Consider the following 25,023-nt stretch of genomic DNA (forward strand, 5'->3'; position numbering starts at 1 on the left):
ATTTTAGGTAAAGATGTAAAACTGCTTTGCTTACTGCAAATCCGTTTTGCCTTTGTATTGCATTTAGTTATTTCTAAGAAGCAAGACAGAATATAATGTGATCTGCATCTCTTTATGGTAATAAAACCATGCTGGTCTCCTTCCATAGACAACACCATAAAGCATAAATCCAAATGGAAAACAAATGGAAGTATAATGCCACTGTGAAGCAAACCAATCAACCCTAAAACAGCTGAGATAGATCTCATCCAGTAGTTCATTCATTCTTTATAGAAAAGAAATGAAAATATTCCTAGGTGTATCAGATTAAAAAATGAAAAAAAAACCAAAAAAAAAAAGCAACCACCCTCAGCAGCTCTGGAAGGATGTAAAACACTAAATTCCTTTGATTTATGAGGCAGCATCCACCGCACTGAGCAAAACAACCCAGCGTGGCAGGACCCTTTTCCCTGGAATTCCTGTGATATTAACACAGCCCGGCTCTGCCAGTGAACAGCAGCACTGGTGCAGGGTGTATAAATCATTAACACTCTGCTGTGCAATGGCTGCATTTCCTGTGTGAGCTGGGGAGCCTTCCTGCACAGCAGGGATTTGGGGTTGGAATTGGCTGCTATGAGATGCACTCCATCATCCGCCGTGCTCGACGCTTCCCAGTGGCTTTGTACTTCTCTCCTTTTCCTCCCCCAAGCCTGGCAACTGCAATAGAAATTTATTGGATTTTATGTCTGCAAATAAAAGGAAGAGAAAAGGAAGGAAAGGAGCAAGCAAGCTCATTTAGAAGCAGAATCCTTTCATTTATTTGTAGGCAAATAAAATCTGGTACTGACAAATTAATTTAAATAATTGTAAACTGAAAAAAAAAAATTACCAAGAAAAGAATCCAATCAAAGAGGGTTGACTCCTAAAAAAAAAAATCAACTATCACTAAAAATGTGACCCCTCTCCAAATTAAGTAATTTTCTATTGGAGCATTTATTTATTTGAAGAGCAGGCAGAAAGAAGGGCACAGGAACTCCTGAACTCTGCTGTTTCAGTGTTTTTAATTTTGGTGTATCAAAAAAGCTTTCCAAAGAGCAACAGGCAACTTCACATGAGCATGCCAAGCCTGGTATTCCAAGTGAAGCTGGAAGAGATGGTATCAAAGGGAAAGGGAAAAATAAACTAAGCCCCTTGAAACTGCAGTTTCTGAATGCTCAGGTATTTTTGCAGAAAGCTGAACTTGGGTAGGGAATATCAGAACTACTTATCCTGCCTCTGAAGTATGTGCAACACAACAATGGCAAAGTTGAATGTTTTCCCAAACTTTGAGATGAACTAGCAAGAAACATTCTGCACCAAAACATTCCTTTTGGGGCTAGACTTGGGAAAACTAACGAGCATGACAGACAGAGGAATGCTGAAAAAGCACTCTCCAGCCATATGCTGCCCATCAGGGAAAATGACACACGTTGCAAAGGTAGCTGAGGATCCAAGCAGGGCTCCAGCCCTGCCACAGCACAATTCCAGAGGTGACACCACCGACAAACACATCCATCCCCTCCGAGCCAAAAAGATTCAGGACACTTGGGATGCTGCTTTGCAAAAGTCAGAGCAGGGAAACATTCCAGTGGGCCATTTTCCACTTCTGCAGCCACCCAGCAGACTCAAGATTACAAGAATAAGCCTGCAATGCATGCAGGAGTCCCTCTGCATTACACAATAATGACATTCTGAACGGAAATAAATGAAGCCCCTGCAGTGCTATTCTGTCAGCTTTTGAAAGTAAATAACTTCACTTCTGACAAGACAGAGACATTTTTTTCCTCCTCCTGCCACTGAGCATTAATTGAGCCATGCAGCCATGTAACATCCCAGAGACAGGACTAATACATGACAAGGAAAAAAGCTCAAGCAGGGAACTTTGGTGGAATAAATGGGCTGCCTAAGTTCTGTTCACCCCCAAATTCTCTCACTAACACTGGTTTTTTTTGGCAAAATCATCTTCTGAGGGAGAGCTTTTCATCTTGTTTTTTGCATCCCTTTACAATGTTTAATTTAGCTTATTTCAAAGAAATACTTAAACATCCCACTGCTTCATGAAAGATTGTGTTTATCATCAGCATATATTTTAAACTTCTTGTCATTCCTTGTTTGTAAATCTAAGCTTTGTGCCCATAATCAATATCTGTAATTAACTACTGCACGTATACAAGACTTGCTGTCCACAGCAGAGATGATGGTTGCTATAAAATAAAATCCTATAAGAAGCAAAACATAAGAAGTCAAGTTCAAAACTACATCATAATTATAATAAATATTAGTGCAAGTCAGTAAGGAATTGAGGCAAGACATGTTAGAATTATAAGGATATACACAAACCACAAAAGTGAGATGACAGTATGAAAAAAAATTCAAGATGTTATAGTTAGGAACAGCAACAATTTGCAGTGCATTTTGAAATAAAGGGTTAAAAAGGTAAATTTAAAGATGGTCTAAAATGAAAGCACTTGCATTCTTGAGTACCTGAACATCTTAAGTATTTCAATTTTGAAGCACCACAGAATTTCTTTCCATATCTGGAGGAAAAAGTAAAAATCAGTGACTCACTGTGAACAAAAAATAATTCACTGAACACTTCAGTTCTTACTACAGTATCTAATTTTGATTCTGCCTGTGTTCAACACAACGAGAAAGAGCAGGATCAAAACACTGTGAGATCTCTCCACAGCTGGAGCCTGCTCTAGTGCAAAAGACCAAAGGCCCAACTACAACCAGGCAGGATAGCACAGACATTAGATATGCTATTTTCTCTAATTAAATTCACTGGGCTGCTGCACTGACAGAGTGGGAGGGGAAGGAAAATGTAAAAGAAGTCAATGGTGCTGCACTAGGCAACTCTGAGGGAAATGAGCAATGCCAGCAAGGAAATGACAGCAGGTTCTCAGGAGAGCTCTTGCACTACACATCACACTTTAAAACTGATAAATCAATCGCACATGCACCTTTAAAAGGCAGGAGAGCTTGAAGGATTCTTAGAGGGTGTTGACTTCTCCTTTCCACCAACATTATTCTAACTCTATAAAACAAGGTGATAAATTCCAGTGTCACAATTTTTATCACTTTCATTTATACCATCTATTAAAGACTTCAAAAATATTTTTAGCAGGACTAATATTAACATGATCATACTACTTATTTACCAACTCAGAAATACACACACAAAAAAAACCCCAACAAAAATATCAGTCTAGTTTTGAATGGCTATGGGTTAAAAAAAAAAAATCCAAACAAATATCTACTGGCTGCCCTGAGAAAAACCCCTGGTTACATAACCAGCACAGACTTCCCTTGGCACAAAATACTACATCTTTTTTTTTTTTTTTTTTTTTAGAAAATATCCATCCATATACATATTTAGCAAATACAATGAATTGAGATAACTTACAAAGAGCTCACAACGGAATATCCAGACATTCTTTTTCAGATAAAGGGTTTTAAAATGTTCAAAGAAGTCATTTAGAAAAAAAACAGCGGTTCTAAGACAAAAATATTCACCTGCTTCTGTCACACGGATGCTCCTTTGCAACTGCTCTTGCCCTTATAGTCCAAAGCAGCAGGTAACCTTCTTATCAGATTCTTCTGGTTTGTTGATGGGTTTTTGTGTCTGGAGCTGGTTTTCTTTTTTTTTTTTTTTTGGTTGGGTTGTTTTGTTTTTTTTCCCCTCTCCTTCTAGTATTTAAAGAGAAGAGTACTTCACTAAAGCACGTCCTCTAGCTTTTGTAAGAGGCTGCCCTTGTTTGACAAGGCTGGAGTTAAATGCCCCAAACTAGCTCTTACTCAGAATGAGCTGCTACAGCACTTGATCTCTGAGCCACTTCTCATTAGCCTCTGGAAAACAGCACAGCAGCTCTTGGGAGACAAAAGATATGTAAACATGGAAATGGGGCTTCAATCACAGGTGGAGTCACAAACACCAGCTCTCGAGTTTATTGGTGAATGCCCAACGATCTCATTTACCCCATCAGGATAAACAGCAAGACACCATTCCTGAAACCCGCATTAGCAGCACTCCTGGAGCAACAGCTGCACTCCCACCTTTGGAGATCTGCTCTCTTCACACACTAAAATTCCCTCAGAGTGCCACAGTGCCCCCTGAGGTACAAATGCATCCACAGGACACGGATTGTAGCATGGCAGCTCCTTTTTTTGCTTTAACAGAACGCTGTAATTTGTCTGACATAGCCTTTTACCCTACACATATGAATAAACAAGCACCGTGTTTCTCTTGGGGCAGCAGAGCTGGTTAAATGAATCAGAAAACCCTGAAAATATTGCCTACCCTCAGTCCATCAGCTACTGGACAATTATTCAAGGCCCAGCTGTAAGAAAAACAGATGGTGAGTGAGCATTAGTACCGTGGACTACTTTGCACTCATGCAGTCATAAGCAGAGGTTGTACATTCCCACATGAAAATTGCCATGAAATAGCAGAGAGAGGAACAAAATCGTGCAAAGACTCTAATTCATAAGATAACAGAGGCTTAAAATTTTCAAGAACTAAAGTCAGATTAACTGATTTTACAGGAAAGCCACAGAGTGAGTGCTGTAAATGGACTAGGCAAAGAAATGCAGTGTTCTCATGATTGGTTTAAAGAGTGTCACCATAAAACATCACTTATTGAATTCAACTGACATACCTGAACCTTTGGAGAGTCAAGTATTGAAGTACTAAATGCAAAAACTAGATAGTTAGAACTGTAACTGCAATGGTGGCATTCAGCAACTGATGTGCTTTTTGGTTTTGCTCTATTAAAAAAAAAAAAGTTAAACTGTATCCGGGAATTGTTTGACTTATTCATCCATTTAATTCTTTACACAATTTTAGCACAAAGATAATCTGTTCTAATCCTTATTCCATTATTGACACTATTGACTGCATCAATTGAAAATGCTAGCAAATAAATCAACTTTGAATTAAGCCATGAAGAAAGAATGTGATAAAAAGTCTTTCAGACTCCTATAAATCATCAGATCCAGAAGCATGACATAAGTAACTGAGAGGAGAATTCAGCTTTTCTCCATAGCCATAATGCTTAAGGCCCAAATAAAATTACACTAATTTACCATGTAAGCAGTAATGGAATAGCTGGGGTAGAGATGGAGATTTTGTTGCTTTCTGCTTTGTTTTCATGGTGGATTCTTTTCATCATTGATATGAGAGCTGTACCATGAACTACTTTGTTAAAGACAGAAAAGGTTGATATTGAAGTTTCAGTTCAATTGTTTTCGATCTGTGCATGTCCACTATGAGCAATTGCTCCATTTAAGAGGAATTACCCTTTGTACAAACTACTTCACTATTTAAAACAAAGCAAATCTATCATCATTAAACAGAAAAAAAACCCCACCAACTTTAAAATAATGACAGCAGCATTGTACACAATGACATGGAATATTCCGTGATGTTTCAAAACAACAGTTTGTTTTGTCACTTTACTTTTACTTTTTCTGAGTAATAACAGGGAAAACAGACTACAAGAAAACATTAGTTAACAGAGCTAAGCCTCCATTAATATACCCCAAACTCCAATTTACCAGTGGTCAACATTTTGCTGCAGAAATTACTTCAGGCTAGCATTTTTTCGTAAACTTGTGGTCAGAAATTGGGTTTTGCACTGATGTGTCATATTAAAGAGAAGAAGAGAAAATAGATGCATGCAGCTGTTTCTAACCCTACAAAATGTTACCAAAAGCTAGATAATTTTGCAACTGCAACTTCCCTTCTCTTGCATCTTTCAACATTGACACTGTGGAAAATTCTCACTCAAAAGCATCCACACTTTCCAGGCTGACCCATCCTTACAGTGACGCAGTAAAAACTTCCAAGGCAAAGCCTCTCAGCTCATTGCTGCCACTGACACAGTCACTTGGGTTTTGATGTTCTTTGGAAAGTCCCTCAGGATTCCAATAGTTAGAACCATCCACATAATTTCAGACCATTTCAAACAACTAACTCAGAAGAATTCTTCAGTTTCTGTTGGCTTTTTAAAATGAATATCTTGTCTAGATTTAATCTACAACATCACATAGGCCTCCATCCTTTATTTATTTTCAACCTTATTTTAAAGAGTTACGCTCAAAATATTTTTAGGGAAAGCATACTCCATGCATAAACTGTTAAAAAAAAAAATCAGCTCCTCACTTGTTTCTTAAAACATGACACACATGTGTAAAGTGAAAGACAACAGAGCAAACAGACAAGTTTCTAACCCTGGAAAAAGTAGTAGAGCACTTGTGTAGTACACTGTGGAAAACAGTTTATCCATTTATCCTAAACAAATTGACCAAGCAATGTCACTTGCACAAATAAATAATGGCCAATGTTAAATGACTACCATAGCCCAGATTTTCCCAAATGATTAATTGAGCTCCACAGAAAACCAGCATCCTCATGGCTATGAGGATAAATATATTTAGTGACAAAGACTGGCTTGCCCATCTTGAGAAGAATGTAATGCCTTTCCCAGTCTTTCAAGAATGACACATCTCCAGTTGTAAAACTTGTACCTGACAGAATATCACTGTAAATACACAAAACCAAAAATAATTATCTTCATAAGTTCTAATTAGGCAGCAAAGTTTAACAACTGAGAGCTCGGTTGTAATAGAGATGTCTCCGTTCATTTTAATTGAGGTGCAAGTGAGCAGATATATCTCAAGTGCAATTTTTAGAGAGGAAAAAAATATTGATAACTTCACATAATGTCTGTTGGTCACAGGTTGCACACGTGGGGGGATTCACTAGTTAGTTATTAAGTTGCCACATAAAGCTTTTAGGTTACCCGTATTTAAGATCAATAGACAACCTGATAGAGAAAAACATTTACAGTTTCACTGAAACAGTGATATTTGCACTAAACATACAAACAAAATATTTGTGTCAATCTTCTCTAAACTATCAGAAAGGGAAAAAATAGAAAAAAATCCAAGTAGATTGTCATGGTAAAAGTTTATTAATATTTTTTAAAAAAAAACCCAACTTCTTATTCCTGTACTGTTTAAAACCAGAACCACGTTATATTGGCTTTGCAGGTGATGTCAACTCAGTCCTCTCTGCCTGATAATTTTGAGATCAAGTAGCATTGTTTCCAAAGAAATTCTTAACCAAATTCATAAAATAAGAGATCATATCTGAGTTAAGAACATTATTATCTGACTCTCTAGGAATTCAGAATAACTAAAATGCCAACCAGCAATCAAAAGAAGCAACAAGCAAAGAATTTTGAACCTGTCACAATTTTCAACACAAATTTAGCAGACTTTTCAAACTATTATATAATTGTGATTAGAACGGGCAGGATGATTCTAAACTGACAATAGGATTAAGGAGATGAGAAAGCAAACACTTAAAAAAAATACTTTGTGTGGCAGTTAATCCACTTAAAGAGTTAAAATTATCCGCTGGATATGGCGCGTCGTAAAGTGCATTAGCAATCACTTCTCATCTTCCTCTCAGATGGCAGAGATGCAATTGAATTCCCTGTTTTAAAGTATTCATTAGAGTTGCACAGTTCCTCAAACCTTAAAGCAGTGCCATGCTATAGATGTGTTTGCATAATGACACTGCAATATCTCACTGAGGAAGGTTGTTAGAGCACCCCACCTCATCTTTATGTTACCCTTTATCAGCTCCTTGTGTGGCCATGTTGACCTCTCACCTGAATTCCCATTTTTCCTTTCAAAAGCCTTATCTTTAACATACAAATTGTTCTTGGACAAACTGAAAGCAACAAATCCAGTACAAAAGAGAGGAGTACATTTTGTATGCAACCACTAAGTGCACAAGTCACACTGGATCATTAAAGCTGATCTATAAATGCCATTCCCAAAACAGATCCAGAATACAGAACTACCAAGAATGTACATTTTAGTTATGGCATGCAAATTACTAAAATTTAAACACATCATGTTTATCTGATGCAAATTTTAATTGCAGACACATGAATCCCTCCCACATATATGGATAATCTAGGGCGCATGCAAGAATCTGCTCTCGTGCACTCCTAAGCCAGAAATGGTTTATACTACACTACAGGAGAAAAAAAAAAACCTACAGAAGGGTTTATAGCCTGAAAATACTGGAGCTCTCTTCTTTCAGCAGTAACAGAAAAACAAATGTTCTCAAATAAAAGAAGCTTTAAATCTATTTTATCTATTCTTTACGAACAAAAATAAATACTGTACAACACCTTTCAGGCATATGTGAATGCAGAAATAAAGTTAGAGACTTTCAGGGAAGTCAATATGCACAGAAACTGTTGTAGTGGAAGTTGGAAGAAATGCCTCTATTTGTTACAGTAGGCACAAGAATATCTTTGCTCCTGAAGTTTCAACAGAAGTAACAGAATAAACAGGATTAATAATTTCTGCATGATAACATATTTCTGTCTTGGCTCTACACACTTACTAGATGACTCTGTAATGGTGGATTCAGTTAATAGAGTAGGTAGGATACACAGATGATTCCAAAATACTAGTTTTAAAAAAATGTGCTCTTATCCAGTTATTTCACATTAGAGCATTAGAGGGGGGTATCAAATATTAAATAATTTAAAAAGAGAGAGTGGGAAGAAATACTTTTAAAAAATCCTCTAAGCAAAAATGAAAAGAAATTTTTAAAAAATAAATTAAAAATTTAGCAGAAATTGGCATTGTTTTGCTGATATCCAAACATTTTTATTTAAACCCAGTCCAATATACTTCAGCGATAGACATATTCTGCACAGATAGATCTTTATAAATCATCATTTTCCCTGTGAACTAAAAATCAGCTTGGCTTTAATCAGCAGCATGTTTTAACACAGACTTAAAATTCCTGTCTTCAAAGAAGGCTTAAACAAAATTGACATTGGGCACATTTACATTAGAAGTATAATTTATGCCTGCAAGTGAATAAAGAGCAGTCCTTTATGGCTGAAACTCTGCTACAGCATCCACGAGAAACGCTGCCACAGCACCGTGTTCAATATCTACAAACATCACCAACAGACACACTGCAAAAAAAAAAAAAAAAAAACAACAAAACAACACCAAAATACCAAAAGATATGCGAAGGCTCGATGCTCTGCTAAAACATATTTTCTACTCACTCTCACATTCTTAAGTGCAGGCACGACACTCGCTCCGCACGGTGGGAGACATTTCTACAGTCTGCTCACACAGAAAATACCTCCCCGCCTGCAAATCCCCCGAACGACGCTGACAAAGCGAGCACCGCCAGGAAAAGGAAAAGTTAAGCAAACTTACCTGCTGTAAGTACATAAAAGTCAAGGCACAGGAGAGCTGGGGACACATGCCCACGTTCGGCAGTGCCACGCAGGTTGCACCCGTAAGGGGATGCTGCATGGTGTTGCTCTGAAGTCTACGTAGAACAAGTGAGGGGGCTTGCATGCAAGCACGTTTGCCCTATCTTGTCACTACGGGTTGGTTGGGTTTTCTTTTTTTTTTTTTTTTCCTCCCTCTCTTTTGATTATTTAAATAAGAAACGGTGTTTCTTGAATGCCTTTCCTCTCCCCAGCCCTAAGCCCCTACATTCGTTTGTCAGCTAAGGCAACTTGGTAGGTTTAAACTACGAATTTTTAACAGAGAGGGAAAAAAGAAGACACAGCCTGCAGCCTATTGATGAGCAAATGGAACTTCCTCAATGACAGAGAGCTGAAGCTTGTCTCACAACAGTAGCTGCTGACTAGGAGAGAGAGAGAGACTCAGTGAGGCTCAGTCGGCTGGTGCTGATGCTGCACAGCTTCTCATTTGTCAAATGGGTCCTAGGGCAGGGTCTTTACCACTCACCAAAATTCAAATACTGCATTTTAAAAATCCCTGGAGAGGATAGGAAAGGAGAGAAAGTGAGCACGCTGCATCGCAGGCATCCATGAGATCTGGGCAATTAGTGTCATTGCCCAGCTGGGACTGAATGCCTGTTATGATTCTGCACGCACACAGACACACTCACACCCTGCCCCCCTCCCAGGACTCACACCTGACTGCAAAAGGGCTTTCCCCTTCTCAGAACACAAGTGTGAAGCACAAAGTGGGAAAGGGAAAGGATCTTGGCTAGTCAAGAGGATTCCAGCAAATACACAGCGCTATCAGCACATGCGTTTTTTTTAAAACACAAATTAATTTTATATCTACGTTTCATTTGCTATCCAGCTTCCCAGAGAAGCCTATAAAAGCATTACAGTGAAACTGTGCTGGAGCTGTGCAACCACTGCAGCAGAAACACTGGGAATGAAACAGAATTCTGTGGCATACTGTGTCTACTTCACTGGGGGAGGGGAGCACACTTGGATAAAGACTGTATCTTAAAATTGGTCTAAAGCCCATCTCATCTAAAATTACAAATTTATCTGACAGCTAGTCAATCTATTATCAAGGACTGCCCTATCAGGTTACATGGAAAAATTACATTTGCAATTTTCAGAATTTAATGTTTACTCTCTACTTTGAGAAGGATACCTCAAAATTAGTATTCCGCTCTTGCCAGCTTTTTATTCACCACCCCCCTTTATTTTATGGAGTAATAATTATTCATTAGTAGATCTAGTTAGTCTTTATGTAATAAAGTAGGATGTGACCTGCAAATCAAATAATTTATACTACAGCTTGTCCTTGAGGTCCTATATTACAGGTCTTTTTTTTCCTGAGATACAACTCAAGTATAACAGAAGATATTACTATTTTTAATTAGAATTTGACAAATGAATTAAATATTAATTCTTCAGAAAAGAAGGTCAAACCTCAAAGAACCACCTGAGGTTTTGAAGGGGTTCCTTCTTTAAAAAGGACTCTGAAGAAGATTTGAAAAACACCCATTTTTTAGGATACTTAATTCCCACAGAAACACAATTGAGACCAAGAGTTTAATGCTAAAAACAATAAGCAAATAACCCACACACAATAATATTCTATTTCATCAACAGCATAAACTGGTTCGATATAAAATCAACCCTTAAAAACAAATAGCAGTCACTGCTTAAATGGAAACAGAATCAAAACACATCACTGCAACTCAGGTGCTACATTAAAAAAAACCCAAAAACCAATTCTTTTTCATTCTACATGTGCACTCACATACCTGCACCCACACAAGCCTGAGAGACTGATTTAGATCCACTAAGTCTTCGTGCAAAACCGAACATTTTCCAGCAGAATCAGTTCTTACGTAACTTTTTGTCTCAAAAGCAGTCAATGCAACAAAACCAATGTACACAGAACTCAGTAATCAACACCAAAAACAACCATGCACAAACTTACAATAAAGGAATTGGGTTTGGCTTAGGAAACATCCATGTCTTTGCAGTTTATCATGGACTCATCTACGAGAACAGCCCAGATTATTTAAACACAAAAGAAAAAAAAAAAACAACCCACCATCACCAAAAAAACCCCCCAAAACAAACAAACCACCAACCAAAAAACGCCTCATGCCACAGAGCAGGAGCGAGTGAGGAGGAGGAGAAATGAACCCTCACTGTGCCCTTTCTCCTTTTTTCATTCTTTCTCTGTGCCTTAAGCAGTCTCCTATCCTGACAGGAATATGTCATGCTTTTCTTCGTTCTTTTTATTTTTTTCTAGCCCAGAAATGCTGTTATTCTGCAAATGCCTTAAGCTGAGAGAAGTTTCCCCTTAGTTCAGTTTCATATGAAATACCATAAATAATACATGGCACTTTAATGAGACCTTATCAGCATGTTTAATGAAAAACAAATATGTTATGTAAGGTAACCAACTCCTTCTACATTATGTCAAAATCAAAGGCAGCATGCTTCCTAGCCAAACAGTTTGGAACTACATAAGTCTATCCAATTTCCCAAAGTGAGGTTCTGGAACATGGTGATGGTCAAGCAAAGCTACTTCTGTCTATTGCACTATTTTACAGCTAAAAGGACATCCATAAAACAGATTAGATTCTTAAAAGCAGTGTGTTGAACAATTACTTCAAGAGAATTTAGCACTGTCAATGTAGCTAACAGTCATTGTAAAAGGGAATGTCTCATTGGCCTTTTTGCCTTAATTTTCACCCAATTCGAAGTCGGAAAAATATGACACAGAAATACTATGGATTCCTGACATTTACATAATTATGTTATCAAAATGAGAAGAGCAGTATCTTAACTATCCAAATCATCTATACACAGAGAAACAATAAACATACATAATTCAGTAGTGTAAGAGACCTAAAAAAGAAACACAATTATTTAGCCTGATATATTCTCCTTCAAGAGATGCAGGGGAAAGTCATTACCAATTTTTATCCCTTCCAAGGATAACTTGTCATTATGTCTAAAAAGAAAAAAAGGTAACAAAGTGTGTTTTATTTTTATAAATATAAAATCAATGTCTCTTCTTCAAAGCCATTTCCTTGTTTACACACACTTTTGTCCCTAACCCAGGCCATTAATCACCCCCACAGTCCCAGTTATGGCTATATATACCCTGAGTGCCACCACAGCAGTGCCAAAGGGACATGAATGTCTGTGCAGAGCCTGACCTTCCCTGTGCCTGTAACAGCTCCACACACTTCCCCAGAACAGCACCGACCCCAGTAACATCTCCTCTGGAAATTACTGACAACTCCATTTTTCCTTCATTCTGCCACAACCATGGTGTGCAATTGCAAGGGCCACCTCACCTTCAGCACATGACATTTCCCACCATCGTTTGCCCTCTTGGGTCAGGGGCTGAACTCACCCCACACTCAGCTGCTGGTATTACCAAGTACCTATCAATTAACAACAAATACCAACACAAAATACCTACACTGCCCACACCAGCCTCTGTGGGAGTTCCTAGAACCTTCTTCCACACTGATAATGGATCCATCTGTGTTGCAATGGTCACACCATGAGAGGCAATGCTCCCTCCTCCAACCTCTTTGGGTTGTCTATGTCATAGCTGATGGCACAGGCAGAGAACTTGCAAACTCTCCCCCCATTCACTGTGAACACCATTTGAAAAATGCCACCAGCAAAGCCTGGATCAGTCTTGAATATGCAAATAAAAACATGAAAGCAGAGAAGCTCTGAAACAAATCAAAAGGGACCAACAGCACTTCTCACACAGCTGACTTACAAATCCAAACCCACTTATATTTGCAACGCATCTGTTTATTTAATGTAACACTTCCTATTTAAAATCAGCCACTCAGTTTGTTGTGACCTAGTAGCCAACTTCAAACTTAAGTTCCAATGTTGCATTTCCAGACCTTTGACCCAGAAGTTAACCTTTGGAATTACTCTAACATTCAAACCATTTCCATCAAGCAAAGGAAGGCTCTGAAACACATCACCAGCACCACAGACACCATTTTACACCTCAAACTCCTTTCAGTAGTAGCCTACATTAAGAAGTTCACACATAGAGGAGGCATGCAGTATTCCAAGCATTGTATGCCTCCAGACATCAAACATTAGAAAAAATAAATCAGGACGGTGTATTAAATGCTCCATGTGAAGAAGATAGTTTCTTCTCAACTTTATAAAGTGGTTGATGTGGTACAAAAATAATTCAGGCAGGTGGCAGAGAATCTAATAGTAGAGCAGTCCTTTCTTTAAACCCTCCTTATCTAACACCACATGAAAAAATACCTCCCAGGACTCGAAACCAGGAAAAGCAGTGTAAAATTGAATATATCAGTAACATATTTTGATAAATTACTATTAATTATCAATATCTCTGACTCCATTCTGTTTTCTGTAGATATACAGAATAATATCTGTAGATATACAGATATAAAATAAAGTGGGGAAATACAACAGATTTTTTAAATACTCTGTATTGTCAATAAAAGGGCTTCCCTCTGTTCTTGTAAACTAAAAGGCAACACCTCATCCTTCCAGGGCTACTTTCTTTCAATGACTATCCCTATTTCTAATATCAGGTTTGTGTTAAGATTGCTCTCCTTTAGTAGATTTTTGCACAAAGATCAGGACATTACAGAAGCTCACGCTTACCTCAGGCAAGTGAGAATCACTAATTTTCTGTTTCTATTAAGCAGGGTGTTACATCCATTGACTTCTCCAGTACTTCATACCCAATCTCTCCAAAGCACAGAGTTAACCTCTTCAGCACCACTCAATACACGTTTCACACTCATTCAGCATTAACTCTAGATTTTTCACAACACAGCAGCCCTTATTCCCACCAATGTACTCGACAGGGGGGAAGGCAACAAAATAAATAAATGCTCAGCTTTCAGAGAGTTAGGGGCAGTTCCGAGCAGAACGTGTGCGCTCCTTGGCAGGGGCGATCCCCCTGCCTTGGGGACATTCCGGAGGGAGACTGGGGGATGGAAACAAGGCTGGTCCGAGATGGGGAAGGTTCGGGTGAGGAGCGGGGACAGGAGCGGGGACAGGAGCGGGGACAGGAGCGCTCCCGCTCCGCCGTTCCGGGCGCTCCATCTAGCGGAGACACGGCTCATCCGAGGGACACGGAGAGCTCCGGAGGGACAGGGGGACACGGAGAGCTCCGAGGGACACGGAGAGCTCCGGAGGGACAGGGGGACACGGAGAGCTCCGGAGGGACAGGGGGACACGGCTCATCCGAGGGACACGGAGAGCTCCGGAGGGACACGGGGACACGGCTCATCCGAGGGACACGGAGAGCTCCATGGGGACACACGGCTCACTCCAATTAGGGATACTGGTTTTGCCAAATTTAGGTGATGTGCCATTCTATGGTCAGGAGAAAGAGAATAAATAAAATACCCAAATAGCTTTATCTAAACTGTTACCTCCAAACTCGGGAAGTGGGGGCATAGGGAGACCCAAGAAGCTGAAATGCTCTGCCCATCCCATTCTTGCCTCCCTGAGCACAGAGCTAATGCAGACACCACATTTTATTTGAGGGGCACAGGGTGCTCACACCCCCCATGCATTACTGTCACAACACCAAATCAAATTTGCAGAGAAGCTCTGAGAGTGATTCTTGAGGTTTGACACATTGGTACAAACCTGCATCAGACAACGACCCCTTGAACACAGGTATCCAGCTTAATAATTAGCATTTAGGTTATTTATATCACCATCTTAGAAAGACAACTAGTGTGCCATATGCAGTCTTGCCCTATAAGATTTTTCTGCAATTCCAGATGAGAAGACACGACAATATTACCTTTAGAAAATTTACCCTCTGAAATTTTGAAACTCAGCATTTTTTAAAAAGTAATCTAAGAAATTAAGGAATACTAACCACAGAAAATTGTATACACCCTGCTAAGCTCCATCCATAGAATGGGAGGGTAAAAACTACTCAGGAAAGAAGTGTACAGCTGGAACTGAAGTGACAAAGTCTGCTTTTCCCTGCTGCCACTTGTGGCAGTTATTCAAGTATCAGACAAGAGGAAGAGAGTATTTGACAGTAAAGACATACTGTGAATGTTTTACTTGAATTTGTTTCTATACAAAATTTTGTTTTGTCATTTTATATAGACACAAGCAACTTGCAGTACTGAATTCTCTATTTTGTTCACGTATGCAACTCTTACTTTAAAATTTTCACAGAAATTCAATAATCCACAGAGTTTTGCTCCCTTTGTTTTGCTTTTCTTGTTTTTTTGTTTTTTTTTTTTTTTTTCTTTCCTCCATGATTTGTACCACCATCTTGCACTTTGCTGCTTTTGCAAATTCACAAGGAAAGAATTTTACTTTGTGGACAAAATAAACTGCAGGAAAACCCAACTTTAGAGCTTGTTTCAATGTAACAGTAATAAAAGTTAAAATAACCAAAGTACCATCAAAAGCAATTTTAAGAATACATAGTAGAGCAGCATAAACACATCTTGATCAATAAGCTTTTTAATGAAATATTATTAATGTTTTAAAAATTAAAAGGATGTCAAATCTGAGGAGGAGAATACATGATAGATTAATTATGCCATTATGCAAAGGTGCCCCTTTTTCCTGTAGGAATTAAATTAACTGGACAGGAGCACAGTTTGCTTCTACAGTGAAACCACTTCTTTTATTATTGTGTCCACATCTGGACATCCCCTCATTTTTTCGGAATCTACATCCACCATACTTAGTCCTCAATGCTAGACTCATTTTAATGTATAACAGATAAATATTAACATGCTCATGTATTGAGCCAAGAAATCCTCCCTGTCTCCAGCTCCCCTGTCCTTTGCTTACTGTCCACTCATAATAAGATCCTTCCAGTACAATGAAGGATTCCTCATCATCAGATGATTCATCATCATCTACCAACAAAACTCCAAATATTTCTCATAATTTTGGCCCTACCCCATAGTATAGGCTAAGTCACTTCAAATTTAGCTCAATGACTCCTTCATCTCTAGTTCTTTCTTTTGGCTTTCAATATGAATTTTATTTAAAGCTTCAAATTCTTATGGCCAAGCCTTACAGGTCTAGTTAAATGTCCAGCTTCACCCAAAGAGATAAATATATGATTCAGGAGAACTAAAATTGAGGGGTTTGGAGCTTTAAGCTTTAGTTTACACTCAAATACTAGCAAGGCTTTACAAGGTAGGAACCTACACACTCTCCAAAATCGCACTCCAGGAGAAAGATACCCGATGCCATGACCCACTCTCACTCCTGTGCCAGAATCTAGGAGGAAAAAGTTGGTTTGTTTTGGCTTTTTTTGTTTGTTTTATTTGTGTTTTATGTTGCCTTTTTTTCTTTACTTAGGAGTTTTGGCTCTCTAACATTTGCAGAATGACAAGTTAGGCATGGAAGAATTTTTGCTACAGTACAAAGCTGCTTGTTTAGTTTGAGATAAGGACAGAAATACCATGTGAGAAAGCCCAATTTTAAACACAGACTCAATATTGGCTTATTTCTTTTTCTTCTGGTTTATCCACCAATTTTGAATGAAGCAGTTGCTTTTGTCCTAACTGCATTTTCCCCTTAATCATCCAGGGATCCTGTCCTCTCCATATTACATTTCCAGTTGTTTCATTAGTGTAACCTCTTTCTGTTCATGAGTCCAGCATCAGCTCCCTCCTCCTCTCTTCACACTCTAATTGGCCTTTTTTTTTGTTTTTTCATCTTTTCCTAGTTCAATTGATAAGGTGTCACACTCCACACCACTGAGTCTTTCCTCATCTCCTAACTAGAGTCTGAAAATTCATCTACAATACTTTCTCAAAGCTGTTTGCTTTCATCAACACTAATCAGCTCTCCCTTGTGGTGGTGGCCATCCTTCTCCTCTCCTACCTGTAATTCCTTCCTCTCTAACCTTCTTTAATGCAGTGAATGAAATCCACATGGGAAATGCTGAATTCACTCTTCTGTTCCCCTCTGTCTCTTTTTAGCACCATTGCACTATTTCAGCATAAAGTTTCTCATCCTCCAGGATTCAGACCATCCAAGACTCAGCATTAAAGTCTCCTCCTGTTGGGCAATTACACACAGATTTCCTGGCATTCCTTATTTTCCCTGAGACCTCTCTCAGTATTCTATGTCACAAACGTAGGACCAGACTCCTCTACTTGAGCACCAAAAAACATTTGGATAGTTTTTGTCTGGATAGGACCTTCACCTCCCTTGCCAGGTCATTTCCAGGACAGAGAGCTCAGCACACACTGCACACGCATGACAGAGTGTACAAAATGTTGTGCTGATTTATTTTTTTAGCAGAAATAGGCTGGGCACCCTGGACAGGAGCAGGTTTGCTGCAGGTGCTCCTCAGTGTGAGCACCAGCACTTGCACTCCAGCCAGCTTCCCTCTGACTTCCAACAATCTCCCACTCATGGCAGCACAAAAACCATCACAAACAGAAAGAAAGCTTTAAAGCTCATTTATTCCAACTGTGTTTATGCCAGTCTTAGAGGATTTTATTGTGGGGTTCTTTAGAAGAGAGACTCTGCCCTGAATTCCAAATAACAGAAGCTCAGAGAGGACCAGTCCCCCTTTTTCCTTTCACTCAATACAAAAATTCTCCTCCCCACAAACCTTTTCATATTCATGTACTTTGAAGGGGAGAAAAAATTAGCAGAACTCTCTTTGAAATGTTCTCATGCACATAAATAACACTTTCTCTTTGCTCTTCTTGACTTATATTAGTCCTATCAAAACTAGTTTTCCAGCTAAGAGACTGTGGTTTTATCTGTTCCTTTAAGATTTAGAATTTGCTCATGAAATTTAAAATCATTTCAAGATAAAATTCAGCAACATCAATTTTTTAACACTATAATTAAACAAAAATTACTACAAGTATTTGAATTAAAGAAACTGTCACAGAAAATTGAAAATAAATTACTCTTCAATTTTAACTTATTTTTAGTGCACCTGAATTGGTTCTGCAGTTTCTAACTTGTATTTATGGCATACCTCCAATGACTCTCAGATTAAAATATAAATCTGAAAGACACAAAGCAAAGTCATTTGGTTTTGGCTTAATTCTGACCATATAAGAATTGAGACTGGGTCCTCTCATAACTATTATATTTTGTGGGGAAATTATACCTTGTCTTGTCATCTCTCAATGTGATATCCATAGAGCATGATTTACTTTACTATAAATAGTATTACTTACTCATTAAAACTGCATAGAATAATACCAAAACTTAAAATAATAATAATTAAAAAACAAACAAAAAACCTAAAAGGGAGTTTTAAAGAATTGCTTTTATTTTTAAATGCCCTCTCACACACAATATGAAATCCTACAGGTTGCTATCCTGGGGCTTCCAGTCCTTCCCACAATGGTGCCTAATTTCTCTTATGCACAGAGAACCCATTTGGGCATAACTTAACTCTCCAACCCAATATTTTGTAGCTTCATCCACCAAACCTAACTTCTCTTCTGGGAAAGGTTTCTACATGGACATCCCAGGGGCACAAAAGGAGCAGAAACACTTCTCAGGCCAAGCAAGTAAGTTAAAGCCAGCATGTGCCCTTCTCTTCAGCCAGAGTCTGAACCTGTTTATACAAATAGCAGATCTCCAAAACTTAAGCTCAATTTCTGCCCAAAAAATGCAGAAAAATACATCAAACAGATAAAATTAATCAGTAGCAAACACTGTATTTAAATCAAGGGTCTGACAACCAACAAGTTTCAAGTAGCATGTTTTTGTAGTGGTTGTTCAAAGCAGTACAAATCCAAGACTTTAAAAACTAACTTCCTTTCCTTAAAGTTCAGGAAAATATTCCAAAGCAATAAAACATTCATGTTAAATAAAGAGCACAATTCTGTACAAGCCTGTGCATCATTACAGAGATAAAGACAAAAATCAGGTAAATGACAAAACTATTGAAGTTAAATGCTCACATACCTGTTGCTCCTCACAGCTGAGATCAGCACTGTGTGAGTGCTGACCCTCCCAAACCTTTTATCAGCTCTGGCCCCCCAGGCTGCCCCAGCAGTGACCCAGGGCTCCTTCCAGCACAGGTGCCAGTGGTGATGGAGATTGCCCTGCTGCAGGACACCAACTGGGATCAGCTGGGAACTTCAGCCAGTGCCACCCAGTGCCACCACCAGTGCTCAGCCAGCACAGCCACCCACCTCCACACAGAATGGATTCTAATTGCACATCTCAATTAGTGCCTCCCCCTTAGGTGAAGGGAACCACAAAGGCACAGACCTTCCCTCCCTGGGCACAAAAATCCCTTCCTGCTACAGGGACAATCTCAGCCCTTATCAAAGTGCACCACAGATCTCACTGTGGTGTAGATCTCCTACATTATGTGCATTTTTGGATGCAGTTTTGCCATTGGATTTTGAATTTTTACTGCAAGCCAATATTATTGGTACCAAAACTACATTCTCTAATTCTGATAAGAAACATTTCTGATTTACTTATCATCAAAAAGCTAAAATACCAAATCTTGGAACTGTCTTCACTGGAATAATAGTTAAGAACAAAATTAAGTGCAAAGATTCACCAGTAATCACCTGATTACACACTACTGATCCTCAAAAAATTTCTCTTGACTTGAACTTAAGGTGTGTTTTCATGCCCTCCTCATTTTTACTTAAATTTTTCAGCACCTAGTGCTGAAAAGTCAATATGATTTTCAAGACTGAAATAATATGGAAAGAAATGCATTTGAAACAAGCAAAGTTTAACAATCTTATTTACCTAAATCTTGCCAAAGTAATTCAATTGCCATAAAATACTTAGTCAAGTAGCTAGACAGCCTTGCTGCATAATTCATCAGTCATTTTAATCCTGTTGATGAATATCAGGTTCTCTACAGAAATGTTTTTAAAGAGTGCTTAAGAAAAATCATTGTTAGTTAGGGAATTATGAGATGTATGACTAACAGATAAAACAATCCAGCAAAACCCACCCTATGGCCTCTGTTATGGCAAATGATATTCATATAAAGAAAACTTATACCCCTGAAGTCATAGACAAACTGCAAATGCTAATACTTTACACAGAAATCTGAGTTAATAGCATTTACCCAGCATTTACCTTCTCTGAAAAATACTACACAAAAAGAACAATTTGCAGAGTTCTGAGGTTGCTCTAGATCTCAGTTAATTGCAAGTTGAAAGCAAAAAATTGATCAACAAAATGGAGTTGTACACAGTTCTAATTACTGGAGAAATGTTTAGTTTTTACTCTTTTCATATTACCCACCCCTAAATGATTTTATATATCAATAATGACAAAAGTAAATTACATACTTTACTAAGACTGTGAACTAAATCATAAAGTCTACAAAACACCAAAACTAAGTTCATCTGTGTAATTAGAATTTAAACATCTTGACTGTTTTATTCCATACAGGTTTCCCATACCTCAGTCAGTTGAGAATATGCACAGGCAAAACAACACTGGAATGATTGAATCGTGAAGAAATCTTTGATTCCTTGCTTTCATTTATTCTTTTTTTGTACTCCAGCATTCATCCCTGCTCTAACAAAACCTTGGAATTGTGAGCCAGGGCAGACAATCAGCTGCTCCTGTTGGACCTGCACACACAGCCCCATCTGCACTGCATGGGAGAGATGCTCAAAAGAGGCAAAATATTGAGATTTCAACCCAGTAACTTCTGGGAGTTATTTAATTGTTGTTAATCAAATTTGAGCAGGTATTCAGACTGACTTGATAGGGCCAAAGTCATGCTCATGAAAAAATTCCATTTTCCCTGGTGACCTATCAAAGATTGCTGGAATCTGCCAGCTTTACTTATGTCCCATGTAATTTTAATTTATGTGCCAGTAACTGTCCACATCCTATGCCTGGATAAAAAATAGTTTAAATTCAGGAATTTCTGGGTTTCAGAACAAGAAATGTTCAAGTGCTCAAGTCCTCAACCTTGCACATAATTTCTACGTGGCTTTATTGTTAAATAATGACTATGTGACTTTCTGAAAGTAAGTTTGCTAACACAGGTTTTCTACTGGCAGTGAGGAAGTGCAATGCAGAGAATAATGAGCTTTTGTGGGAGATAAACATTTTAATTTACTATTGTCTATATCTGTTGTTATTGTAAATGCAGTATTTGCTAATATAATTTAAATAACTGAGAGACACCATCTGAAAAATGAAAATTACACGTATATTTAATGCAACAAATTTACTGATCCCAAAAAATAAAATGTTTGATTGGTTTAGAGCCATCCTAAAAAAAAAAAAAAAAAACATAGCTGATATGCACTCTGCAAACTTTCTTCACTAGAAATTTTTTAAAAATTAAGTAGCACAAACATATTTTAGCAGGGTTTCCACACTTGCTACAATACAGTTGCAGTGGGGACTGGAGAGGGATGAGGTCAGTGACAGGAAGGAAAATGTGATTACCTAATTCCCATTCTGCTGCCAACTCTGACCTTTGGATTCCATTTCAAACCCAGCTCTCGTGTTACCAAAATAATATACTACAGGATGGATACTGCTTTGCTAATATGATATGTAGATTCTTAATACAAATTTTATCCTTACAACTAAATTGCAGTTATGCCAATGATGATATATTTTTATGTTGATGTACAATACTTTAGAACAGGCTACAGCTTTTTTTTTTCCCTTGACATAAAAAGACCCTAAAAAAAAAAAAAAAAAAAAAAAAGATTAAAAATTTAAGCTGAATTCCATGTCAGTGCTTGCAACTTGAGTTGATTTTTTTACAGCGAATTCCAAATGGTCATCTTCCATTAATAGATTCTTAATAGATTTATTTGATTAATGATAAGTGTCAAAATCTTAAAAAAAATTCTGAAGAGGGTATAAAATTCAGTCAAACAATACAGCAGCAAGATACATGGACTGAGATTTGATTTGACATTAATATTTAAGAAGTAGGAAAAACATTCCAAATGGCAGCTGTCTGTGTGAAGCAAGCCATGCTACCTTCATGGGAAATGTGAATGCTGAATAAACCAAAATTATAGTTTATTTCCAAAAGCAAGCTGTGAAATAATGATTCCATGTTACTAAAAGCTGGGCATTCTAACCCTTGATAATGATCACGAGAAGGAAAAGAGTGAGCTGAGACACAATCTCACATTAATTGCATGAAGTTGTGTTTTTCAAGCTGCCTAATTTACTGTGAAACTGGAGGGACACAAGGAGCTGAAGAGAGGGTGAAATCTATCATGTATAACTTGCTTAAAATGTGGGTTTAAGTGACTCTTCACAGAGGAATTGCAAAAAATATCCTTTATGGGATAAAGTTCCCCAGTGGTGATCACAGCATCAGGCCTCTGTTGAGAACAGCTGCTCTTTGTTATTGATACTTGAATTCAGAGGCACTGGAGAGAAAAAGATTTGCTTGTCAATGACAGCTTCTGATCATTCTGCAAAGAAATCACAAGAAAAAAAAAATGGCAGTTATCTCCAGGTCCAAGTGATCTGAAAAATGTGATATCCTTCAATTAAATATGTAATCTTGCTTCTTGGTTTCAGCTTCAAGCACTAGGAGGTTTTAAAATACTAGAAAATACAATAAAGGAAAATGTCTTCTTCCATTGAAATGTGGCCCTTCCTATTTTCAAAAATTAACCCAGTGATTAGTCATAATTCTCTGAAATTATGAAAAAAAACCCCACAAACATCCTATTTCAAATATTGTGAAGAAAATATTTTAATTATTCAAGCAGACCTTGACTGGATTTACTGGGGATAATTATCTCTAAGAAAACATTCTAATCCAGAACTGATCAGAAAGTGGGAGAATTCTTCACAAGCCTTCACACACTCATTTTGTCATGTAAGTGTCCCACCTACTGAATTCCTGAAAGAATTCCTCATGTCAATGAATGTAAAGAGAAAAAGGGTTTGTAAAGCAAGATAACTGACTCTTAAACACAAAAATTACAGAGGCATTAGAAATTTGGGGGTTATTATCAGATTTTGCTTAGAGGAATCAAATTTAGGAGCAATTTCCCTTGAAATCTATAGATCAGAGAAGTGAGTATACTAAAATCTAGTTGATAAAGGAAAAATTAATCCTGAATTATGGCATGCAGGATTTGTGGCACAAGCCTGCTACTCTGTTGAGTCTATTTCAAGAAAAACATCCTCAGAAATCTCAGACAAACACAAAACCACCTCAATCTTTTTCTTTCTCCAAACAGGTGTGAAATGCAGCTCAGCTGAAAACTGTGCAGTTCTGACTTGCAAGTGAATTAAGCTTCAGAGAATGATAAATAAAACGTTCAGTAATGTGCTTTTGGTGTGACTGAATAAGGCATCTGGATAAAATTGAGAACTATAGGAGAACATTAAATCATTTTAAAAACATGCATGAACTTCAGAATGATGCTGTCATCACATTATTTATATTCTAGACAGACCAAAGAGCTATTATATTTCAGGTCTTTCATGGCAAAACAAAAGCTTTACACAAGTAATATTAAGTATTTAGATGCTTTCATGCAGGATTTATTAGTTCATATTTTGCCCTGTCTCTATATTTCTCTCAATTTCACCTGCATTTTTTTGTCATTTTAGCTTTATGCTGTTTGGTACATTTATTTTGTTATCTATTATCTGATGAACAATCTGAATTCATGCAGAGCTGGATATGGCTGAGAGAACTTATCCTCCCTAGATCATCAAACTGAACAAAAGCAGGAGCCAAAGAAACATAGTAGATAAAACCCTCAGTTGTGTACTCTTCAGACAAAAATATCTTTACACACCTTTAATGTTCATCTGAATTAACCATGTTATAGAATAGCCAACAGGAGAGGAAGTTATTTCACACAGTAAGACACAAACTGTCTTTTGAAAGATTTTTTTCAGTACTCTTCCTTTACAAAGACATAAATTTTCACCATGAAAAATGTGTAAAAGAACCTATTTCATTAGAAATTAACATCATAAATTAAATTATCACAAAAAATAAATTAAATTTTTCGATAATCACCACAATTTGTTCTTTCACTTAACTTTTAAAACACAGGCTTCACTGAGCTTGTCTCCTTGATCAGGGCAGTGCTGCTGTTTTTGGGTTTCCTATGATTGGGATTTTTACAGCATTAGCCCAAAAATGCTGCTGTTAGGCTTTACTGCATCTACCAAGGCAGAAACACTTTTCATACTTATTCAGCCTGAAATTTTCCACTTATCCTTAACTTTTGCTCTCTTGTTCTGCCAACTATTCTGAGTATAACCATCAAACCTTTTGCATAGTAACCTTTTTAAATTTGCTTCAGAGCAGCTAAACATACCAAGCCATCAAAATGTCAGAGAATCAACAGCTCCAGCACAAATCTTTCATGGTGATCTCTGTACCAATTTAACAAACATTTCCATTGTAACCACATTTGTTAATGTAGTATAAACCTACAGTTAAGGGTTTCATCTCCTATTTAAGCAAAACAAACAAAAAAACCCTGTTATCAACTGAACATCTACCTGAAAAGCATCTCTGATTTAAAACCTATTTGTAGGTAAACAAATATAAATTATATTGTAAGATTTGCATAACCAAGATTAATTCAACATACAGAAGAAATTACATGATTCAGCTGTGGCTGTTCTTGTGTGGGTTTTGTGTGTTCTTGTGGGATCTTCTGGCACAGGGGAATGGGGTTGGTCACACACCTCTGGGAAGGAG

The 25,023-nt window shown here is 37.7% G+C and overlaps 1 protein-coding gene across 41 annotated transcripts in view; it reads right to left on the reverse strand.

Annotated features, from left to right (window-relative positions):
* The window catches only part of RBFOX1 (RNA binding fox-1 homolog 1), a 1,017,140-nt gene that overhangs the window by 239,528 nt on the left and 752,589 nt on the right, over window positions 1-25,023 (reverse strand). For 2 of the 41 annotated variants that reach the window (XM_079320780.1, XM_079320758.1), the window contains exon 1: window positions 9,286-9,950. The exons of 31 other annotated variants lie outside the window; for them this stretch is intronic. In XM_079320780.1, coding sequence (XP_079176906.1) covers window positions 9,286-9,429 — 144 coding nt within the window. In that variant the 5' untranslated portion in view covers window positions 9,430-9,950. Of the gene's footprint in view, window positions 1-2,502; window positions 2,522-9,285; window positions 9,986-13,994; window positions 14,309-25,023 lie in introns of those variants that run through there. 8 more of the 41 variants (XM_079320772.1, XM_079320748.1, XM_079320743.1 and 5 more) reach the window with 8 other exon arrangements.

The sequence above is a fragment of the Erithacus rubecula genome (genome assembly GCF_903797595.1).
Source record: "Erithacus rubecula genome assembly, chromosome: 17".
Lineage (NCBI taxonomy): Eukaryota > Metazoa > Chordata > Aves > Passeriformes > Muscicapidae > Erithacus > Erithacus rubecula.